Genomic DNA, 10,290 nt, shown 5'->3' on the forward strand with positions numbered 1-10,290 from the left:
ATCACTTTATATCTTATTTTTGTCATGTGTGTTTCAAAATATGACTGTATGTCCTATCTGGACATTCTGATGAGCACTATCCTTTTCTAGAATACAGATCAAATCTATGGCATATCTGAATGTGTCCCATTTTCGATGGTTCGATCTTCTTGGCATAACCCATATCTAATCAAATATGGATGAAGTATGAACATGGCTTAATGCAGTGTACTGTCTGGAATGTTGATAACCTATTTTGAGAAGATGACAATAGGGCCTATACTGTATGTAATATATGATCACCTTTTGCCATATATTGGGCCTGTTGAGGGTGAACTGTCTAAACTGATATTTCATGAAAAGTGACAGAAACTGGTCATTTTTACTGGGTGAAATCCCCAACTTTTCTATGGAATACGAACCATTTCTTATTCTTAGTTTTCTATTACCTTGGAACCTTGGAAGACAGTGACAAATGTCATTTTTCACTTTATCCAAATTGAAAGTGTTCATTAGCGTTCTTGTGAAGTTTGGAAGTTATTAGCAAACGCGGCCACAGGTTCTGTTATCAAGGTTATGTCCCCCAGGTTATGGGATCAGCTCTGTTGTCACAGATACAGTCCCAGGCAGTGGATGGAATTATAGCTACAGGATGCAGTACACACACTCGCACCCTGTCACACAGACAAGAAACAGACAAGAAAGCAGTAGCGACAGCTACTAAAGGTCTTGTAAAGGGCTTGTGGAGCTGTGTCCACACAAGACTGCATTTATGAGCATAGCTTTGGATATCATGTCCATAGCACAATGTTTATTCACAGGCGCAATGTTAAACCTTGTTATTTGCACATTGTTGTTTGCACATAGAACCTAGCAGCCCGAAACAATGTAAGTGTAGTGGGTTGACCTTTCCTGTAGGCAATCCTTAATTATGTGATGCTCCCTAATCAACCCTAATCAAGACAGGTGAGACACAGATGACTGCTAATTTAATAAAAATGAAACACACCAGGCCATCATAGTAGATGGCTGGCTTGGGTTTATCTGGTGGTATGTTAGGTCACAGGGGGAGCGTATCGCTTTTACTACATGTCATCTTTTCGACACCCGACTCAAACCCTCACCCTAACCCTAACCTCCGTGGAGTGAGTCGTTAACCTTCCAGTCGAAATGATGGTCGTTCTAAAGAGCGTGATTTACCCGGTCACAAGTGCATGTCCATATTGGCATTCCCAGATATGGGTTTAAATTAATATTGATGACTCAGGGATCGACCACACTGGTTATCGTGAGACTGACACAATATTTATGACAACAGGGATCTTGGCAATATATGGAGATTGATATTAGGCATGAATGGCACACGCACAGACGGACAGACAGACATGATCTGCAGGTTTTCATGCTAAATAGATTTTAAACTTTGTCTAGTACAAGCAATTGATAAACTATTATATATTTCCCAACCTGACTTCATCTCTGCTCCTCTCTTTCATTCTGAACTGTGAATTTATGTGATATTTATTGGGGTGAAACCCAGGTGAAACTGGTTGCCCTGGCCACAAAATCATGCACTATTCATGGTTGTGGTAACGACTGACTTACTCAACATCAGGTAAATGACTGAATTACACACAGCCATGATCAAATGAGCAGCCTCCACTCCTGAAGTTTAACTAAGCATATAGGCTATGTGCACACAGTGAGTGCATAACCCAAAGTCTGCAAATCCTTTGAGTGCTCATATGTACCAGTATTGTATAATACAGATTACATCTATGGCATATCTTTGTGTGTCACAATTACATACAGTCTATCTTGGGTTCATATTATGTAAAATATCTAACTGATGCAAGTTACAAAAGAAATGGGTCGAGCTCAAGAGCTTTAAGTGGATACAGACTGTCTCACAGGTCAAAATGGGATTGGGCCTATAGATTCCAAAGACCTTACCAGGGAAGCTAAGCATAATGAGTCTGTTTTTATACCTTTAATAAACAAATGGAGTCAGCTTGTAAATGTCCTTATTTCTGTATGCATTGCAAAGGATTATGCTTTGCTGGGGATAAAAACAGAACCTCTCTGGTTAAAGACCACATAAAGTATGCAGTTGAAGGGACAGTAAGGTGTCATTACAGTTAGGGACATCTGAATGTTTATGAAATTAAATTAATTAGGATCATAGCATTCATTGGACTATCAGCGTCTCTCTTGAATGTAATGGTAGTTACAGGTAAGCACGAGCATTCAGTTAATCTTGGATGTGAACAAGACCAGTATAACTGGGGAGTTTATAGGCATGGACATAGTGAACAAGGTATCTAGCAAGAATGTCAAAGTTCCTTAATAAGCAACCCCTGAGGACACTATCCACTTCATTGATCCAGTGTACCATTACATTGGCTCAACAAAAAACTAAAGATAGACCGCAACAGTGCCGATTATAAACAAATGTGGGTTGTCCTTAAAGTCCAAGACCATTTCAATTTCAATGTTTTGAATCCTAAATAATAGCTAGTGTATCTAATCTGAAATGACAGGAACTTAGAGGACAAGTAGGCCTATATTTCTTCAGTGGGGGTATAACAAAATGCATTGTGGCCTAAACTCGGGCGATAAAGAGAGAAAGACAGACAGACAGACAGACAGACAGACAGACAGACAGACAGACAGACAGACAGACAGACAGACATATAGGCACATGATGCTTATCTAACAGTACACAGCAGCACTGCTTTGATAATGACCTCTGAATCTTGAACCCTAGAGTCCATGATTAAAGGCATATCATTCAGCCACAGAAGGGCTTACATACAACTGTTAATGGAAAGGTCTTGACCTCAGCTGTCATAGGTCATTGTTGAACATCTATGGGACACCATCAAATGGGGTATACCCATTTAAAGATAAAAAACTCACACAATAACAACATATCCCATAATATCTCCTGGCACAGGGATCATCAATGTCTGTACATTGACACATGTGGTGAGACTTGTCTTTGTCCATGGTAGATGGCAAAAATATCATTCAGACAAAAATGTCCACCGCAAGCCAGCATGGCGATGAACCCTGCCTGGGGTATCCACAGTTTAATACTACATACTATTAACTATGAGGTTTATCAATGTGAAACATTATAGATGTGACATAGAACTTGTTACAAAGTGTACAAATCAGCCCAACATACACAACCCAGTATGGACGGGAACCCCTGTTTTATCCCTCAGGCGGGGGAACACATTTTTGTGTTGTTTTTCTGAAAACTTAGGTCAGGCTTTAGAAGGTATCGACCTTAGGTCTTAATGGGTTAAAAAAAAAAACAGTAAAGATATATGGAATGGCAACCTGATATTAACTGCATTAGTTCTCGAAGTGGGGTCCTTGAGGGAGTTCCAGGGGGTCCCCCGCTAAATGATAGTTAGGAATGAAATGGACCCTTATGGGTAACTCAGAGTGTACAAATGGAACCAAAATGGACCCATTAACATTGATTTTACAATAAATTGGGGTCTCAGATAGAAATGCCATAGAATGGGGTCCGTACTTAGACTAATGCATGTCAAACTGGGGTTCTTGCAATTAAAATAGTTGAGAATCACTGCTAGACTCATCAAAATCTTCTCTAATGGAAATGTTTCTTCTTTGAAATGTTTGAGATCCACTACCATACTGTATTCCTCAATGCTTCAGAAGCTTAATATAAAACTATCCTGCTTGAAATGAGTAAGCCTATAATACAATAAAAACATCATCATACAACAGACATGACATACACGGTTATATAAGCAAATTATCATCTGTAATTAAATCTGATATATATTATAGTTTGGAGGAAACATATGAAAGATGAAGGGAGCCATCTTTGTAGTTACAGAGAGGAACACAATATATGTGTTTTTATGGAAAGCAGTTTGAAAATCAACTACACTTCCCACAATGCAATTGCAAATGCCTGATTGGCTGTGTGTCATGTGACTGTGACGTGGCCAGCTACCATTGGCTCTGCTGAGAGCACACCCCCACTTTGAATCCAAACAGCCAGCAGCACACAGCACAGCAGTTACTGTACATTTGTCACCAACAGCAAGCATTGAGAGCTGCTTGTCTAAAAGTGATTTAGGATAAAGCTAAACTAAATAAAATCACTGTTGATTGTTGAACAGGAAGATAGGTTGCTGCCAATCTATTTGTGGGATTAAATCTACATTATGGAGACTTTTGGCACACAGAGAAGGAGTTTTGGAGCAGGGAGATGACACAGGTATGTAAAGCTATTTCAAGTGATTGCTTTTGCTTCCAGTATTTTTTACAACTTCACTATTTACAATTCATACTCCAGTGTTTTCAGCCCTTTTCATGTCAAGGACCCCAAAATCCAAAATGTAGACTATTTGGCTGCAGACCCCTTTTAATATGTGACAGGAACCCTCATTCCTGTTAAAATGTTTCCATTATACAAGGTCCATTATATATTCAGCAGTTAAATTGCTTTATTGTGACAGTAATCATTGCTATAGAGTGTTTGTTTAGTAACATGTTAGGTTGAGAACCACTGCACTAGTGGTCTATGAGGTGGTTCCAGGTGGTCCCCAGCTAAATAATGTTGATAACCAAATGGACCCCTATAGATATTTTAATTATTGTAAAATCAAACCAAATGGACAAGCTAAATTATTGTTACACATGATCTGCACTAAAGTATTGGGTATGAGACTGAGAGGCTAAATCTCACTAAATGGTGAACCATATGGCTCAAATACATAAATAATTGATATCAAAAAGGTTTGAAAAACACTGATTTAGTGCCATAGTTCTCAAAGTGGGAGTGGGAGCTAGTGAGTTACAGGAGTTCACACTGCATTGTGTGTGTGTGTGTGTGTGTGTGTGTGTGTGTGTGTGTGTGTGTGTGTGTGTGTGTGTGTGTGTCATGAAATGTGATCTTACCATAATCCCAGTAATCCTTAATAATATTCCATCATATTCAAGGGTTGTTGAGAAAGATACATTCAAATTAGACCACTGCAGAGGGCAGGTGTGTTTGTCCAGCCACCAGCTGACACTAGTTTGAATCTGCATCAAGGCAATTAGGCTATGCTTCTGCCCAGTCAAAATCATTTCAACAGAAAATGTACTTTAGTATTAGGCTACTTGAGTGACTTCACCAACAAGTAAGACAGTAATGCTAAATTCATAACTATATATTATTTTCTCCCACACAGGGTTGGTGACCTGGCAGAAAACCTACATTCAAAATGGGATGCCATCATGGAGAATATTGATGGAGTGGACACAAGAACTTCCTCATCCAAAATCCCACCTGCCTTATCAGAAGTAAGTGTGGTATTGCATTAATTTGGGGACATATGCCCTTACATTGGTTGTAATTTTAACAATAACAATAGGATTTCCTGGCATACCTGTGATCCTAGATTACTGAGGTACTACACTGTCTCTCTGCATTCTATGTATGTGTTAACCTTGCTCACTGTAAGTCGCTCTGAATTAAAAGCTTCTGCTAAATGCCTAAATTGTAAATTTGATTTTACACAGTTGAAGTTAACAGATTGCGCACTGACTAATATTGAAAAATGTAATATTGGTGCAAGTGATTTGTTTGAAAAGGTTAGTTTTCTATTCAAACATTAGTGATTTCTATAATGTTTTCTAAATTAAATAACAGGGGTCTCCCTTCACTGCAACTTGCAACTCTAGATTATTTTTAAACATGTTGAATCTAGAGCTGCAACAACCTTTGGCAGCCCATACATCTAAACAGAAAACAGAAAACAAAAGGTGAGTTTAAAATAATTTGGTACTGTCAGATGGGACTGTTTGTTTGGATGTACGGGCAGTCAATAGTTAGTGGTGCAACTCTGGATTGCAGATTTGTACATTTGGTCTCACTATCCTTTTGAGATGCCTTTATTATATATTTAGAGTTCATTTAGTTGTATTTGTTGTTTAATTCACTAGAGGCTTGCAATAGAGCTTATGAAAACCTAAAGGCCAGCAAGAAGATGGAGCTGGATGGGCCCATAGAGGACGTGAAGAGGAGAAAGACGATTACCAGCAGGAGAGATCGGGTGAGTTATTGCCCTGTTGTATTACGGTTGCATTTGTTTGATCATGTGAATTATCAATTACCTTATGTAAGGGATATAACAGTGAGGTGGTCATTGCTGAGAAATGGTTTCACTACTCACAAAAACACAAAGGCAGGTTTATGATCTTAAGCTTATTCTACAGGTCTGGGCAATAGCATTGTTGTCCAGTCCAGATAGGTGGCACACTTAGTATCCACACCTAGGACTCCGGAGGCCCCAGAGGTCGCAGGTACGATCCCCCGCTCCAGCTATCACTGCTCCCCTCTCCCCCGCGCTCCTTGTGGGCAGCACCGGGTTCGGCTGGGTTAAGCTGGAGAAAAAAAGCAGCTGGGTTGGGCTGCGATATCTGAATTTCCCTCGCGGGATGAGTAGGTATTCATTATTATCATGATGGTATCATGAAATTGCCTTCGAGTCAGTAAATATCAAACTGTTTACTCAAGTGTTGTGATGATTCCCAAGTGGGGGTCCACTGATGAGTAACTAATGCAACATTGTTTTCTCACCCAACAGTAAACATACCAATATACAGCATAAGTGTATACAGACTTTTTTTTTACGGCTTTCATTGTAAGCTTGTAGATTTTAACAATATTTATCAGTGGAACAGTCAACTAAATGTAATGAATCAACTCTTGCAAGTCCAAGTGCTTGTCAGGGTGGGCATCCCCCAGTTCAAGTATGATTATTATAATTTTTTCTAGACATAATATAGCCCCCATACAGTCATTTTGGATGGAAGCTGGCAGCAAGGGCTGCTGGTAGCAGTGAGTTGGATGATGCCTGCGACAAGCTGTTGAGCTGAAGTGGATGCATCTGTAAACCAATTGAAGAAGTAACTAATAACATTAGTTTTTCTTCCCATCTGTAACATGTAGAGTATTGTCATACAGTTCATATTGGATGAAAGTGATCTCTAGTTTTCCAGAGCTTTAAGGCCTATTGCATTGTTACATTGTGTTGCCAAGAACAGGGTCAGATTCATTTTGTGACCTTGAATAAGTGTTTCAGCTGGACCAGAATAATCCCTATTCTTTAAGATCCTAGTTGGTTTGGAGTTTGAAAAGGGTAGACATTAACGTGTTCCTGGCCCTTCTCTAGTCGCCAGCATTGATTATTGCCCTTATCAGTTTCATTCAACTTCCTCCTTAGTGGGCAGCAAGTGTAATGCAGGTAATCGCTTTTTTATTGCCAGGTTTGACAAGAGAAACAAGGGACTGGGTATAAGTCAAACAAGCACAAAAGAACTAGGCTAAGTTTGACCACTCTACAGTACACCGGCTATTTGAAAATGGCAGATCTATAAGGTTTGTTAACCATCTATGTGTGCAGTTAACCTGGTCATGTCTCCTCCTATCTATGCTGGCCTACAGCAGAGCTCAGAGTGGTCTCAAAATATGGTTAGCTGTTTGATATTAACTTGATTATAACAAATGAGGCAAATAAGCACATTTTATTTTTATTTATTTTTACTTTTTACAATGCAGGGCAACGGTTTAGGGAGTATGTTTGTACAATATTTATTCAGTGGAGTTATAAGCAAAACCCCAAATCAGCCTGTTATAGTGAAGACGGACAGCCAGGAGTGAAAACATTGTCTCCCAATGCCTTCGGCCTGGTGGAGACAACAAGCCTAAAATTGCTTATTATAAGCAGACAAGGCAAAACTGGGGGCCCCATATCAAAGGTTTTCCTTTTGACCAGAATGGGTGAATAGAACATGTTGAGTCTAACCTCCTCTTCCCATCTGTTACACAGCTCTTCAAGAAACAGGTCGGTGTTGGACAGAAGATACTGTCCAAAGAGGACCAGCTATACCTCAGCGGTGCAGCTGCAGACGCCAATTTCGTCAGTGACGAGGACAAAACTGTTTTCAAAATCAAATCACCAAAGTGGCGCTCATCACGGCTGTCCAAAATAATGGCGGACTGTCGGAAGGTCCTGGATGACAATAGGAAGAAGGGTGTGCAGCCCAGGTCCACCCATGTTCGCACCTATTGTGGACAATTTATGCCCTCCTGCAGAGGGCAAGCAGATCTACCTGCAGCAGAGTGAGGAGGACACCACTGGGACTTAGTAAGGCTTGTTATAGGCTCTGAGTACAACTGTACTCCTGGGTTTTTAGAAGGGGCATCACTTTTTCCTGTTCAGATTCCCATAGCTTTGTTTCATTGGCTCAGCAGCAGATTTGAACCAGAATAACCAGAACAAGCTATGGAAGAACGGGAAACATTTATGCCATCTTCTAGAAACCTGGGATTATAGTTTGCACAACGCCAATTAACGGTGGTGTTCTGTTCATGCTTTTGGTTCTGATTTGTTTATTCTGTCCAACAGTGACCTGTTTCAAATATTGTTCTTACCTACCTGGAGTGTGTTTTGGATGTGTTCTATTAATTTTATATTCAACAATCCCTGTGTGTGTGTGTGTGTGTGTGTGTGTGTGTGTGTGTGTGTGTGTGTGTGTGTGTGTGTGTGTGTGTGTGTGTGTGTGTGTGTGTGTGTAAATATTGTTCTCAAAATACTGTTCTTAGGTTTTAGCCCCCGTTTTAAAAGAACATTTAAAATAACATTTGCTCTAAAAAATAAATATTTGCTTAATTGCATTAAGTGATTTTCATGTGTTGAAATGTGTACCTTCATATTTAATTTTTTGACTATCATTTGGTGTAGAGAGAAAGGAGCGGACCTAGTATAGGCTCATGGGGACAATGAACTGTGTCCTGGTATGGTGAATCATCCTGATATGGTCCATGGATGGTATACAGGTTATAGGTCATATCAATCATGAATGTATCCTGACATAAAAATACACCTGGTGTTTGGACTTGACATATGGTTACAGGTCATATCAATACAGTATCCTGAGCTAAAATACACCTGGTGTTTGGGCCTAAAATATGGTTACAGGCCGTATCAATACAGTATCCTGAGCTAAAATAGACCTGTTGTTTGGACCTAATATATGGTTACAGGTCGTATCAATACAGAATCCTGAGCTAAAATACACCCAGTGTTTGGACTTAATATATGGCTATAGGTCGTATCAATACAGAATCCTGAGCTAAAATACACCCCGTGTTTGGACTTCATATATGGTCACAGGTCGTATCAGTACAGAATCCTGAGCTAAAATACACCCCGTGTTTGGACTTAATATATGGTTATAGGTCGTATCAGTACAGAATCCTGAGCTAAAATACACCCCGTGTTTGGACTTCATATATGGTTACAGGCCGTATCAATAAAGTATCCTGAGCTAAAATACACCCTGTGTTTGGACTTCATATATGGTTACAGGTTGTATCAATACAGAATCCTGAGCTAAAATACACCAAGTGTTTGGATTTGAAATATGGTCACAGGTCATATCAATACAGTATCCTGAGCCAATGTACACCCGGTATTGGCACTTGAAATATGGTCACAGGTCATATCAATACAGTATCCTGAGCTAAAATACACCCAGTGTTTGGACTTGAAACAAGGTCACAGGTCGTATCAATACAGTATCCTGAGCTAAAATACACCTGGCGTTTGGACTTGAAATATGGTTAGAGGTTGTATCAATACATTGGATATGAGTTATGACTCATCTCCAGAAATGACAACTGTCCATTTCTGATGAGATATTTTAGACACTGCCTGGAGTTATTTTCCGAATATGGCATGTGGTCGTATACAGTATCTGGGAAAAGATTAACTCCATATTCTAGCAAGAATAAAGTGGTCCCATATTGGGAGTTCGATATGCTCCGAACATGAAATGTATTTCACTTGCTGTTCGGAGAGTATCCAATCTGGATATCAGCACATATATAGTTACAGGTCATATCAATACAATATATGGATTTAAGATACTTCTGGTGTTTGGACTTGAAATATGGATAGTGGTCATATATGTATAATATCTTGACATTGGATATGAGTTAAGAATCATTTCCAGAAATGACAGCTGTCCATTTCTGATGAGATATTTTAGACAGGGATTAGAGTTATTTTCCGAATATGGCATGTGGTCGTATACAGTATCCGGGATAAAGATTAACTCCATATTCTAGCAAGAATAAAGTGGTCCCATACTGGGAGTTCGATATGCTCCGAACATGAAATGTATTTCACTTGCTGTTCGGAGAGTATCCAATCCGGATATCATCATACATGACTTGTATCTGGTAATATTCGGGCAACGATATCTAGGGAT

At 39.5% G+C, this 10,290-nt stretch overlaps 1 protein-coding gene across 1 annotated transcript; it reads left to right on the top strand.

Moving 5' to 3' along the window:
* Nucleotides 1-4,066: 4,066 nt before the first annotated feature.
* On the top strand, nt 4,067-8,185 carry LOC308289170 (uncharacterized protein). The gene is made up of 4 exons (XM_080730772.1): nt 4,067-4,243; nt 5,202-5,313; nt 5,956-6,065; nt 7,845-8,185. Exons 3-4 carry the CDS (start codon nt 6,000-6,002, stop codon nt 8,139-8,141), a joined length of 363 nt encoding a protein of 120 aa, XP_080586898.1. The 5' UTR covers nt 4,067-4,243; nt 5,202-5,313; nt 5,956-5,999; the 3' UTR covers nt 8,142-8,185.
* Nucleotides 8,186-10,290: the final 2,105 nt, after the last annotated feature.

This window comes from Nannobrachium achirus (genome assembly GCF_963921795.1).
Source record: "Nannobrachium achirus genome assembly, chromosome: 7".
NCBI classification, from domain to species: domain Eukaryota; kingdom Metazoa; phylum Chordata; class Actinopteri; order Myctophiformes; family Myctophidae; genus Nannobrachium; species Nannobrachium achirus.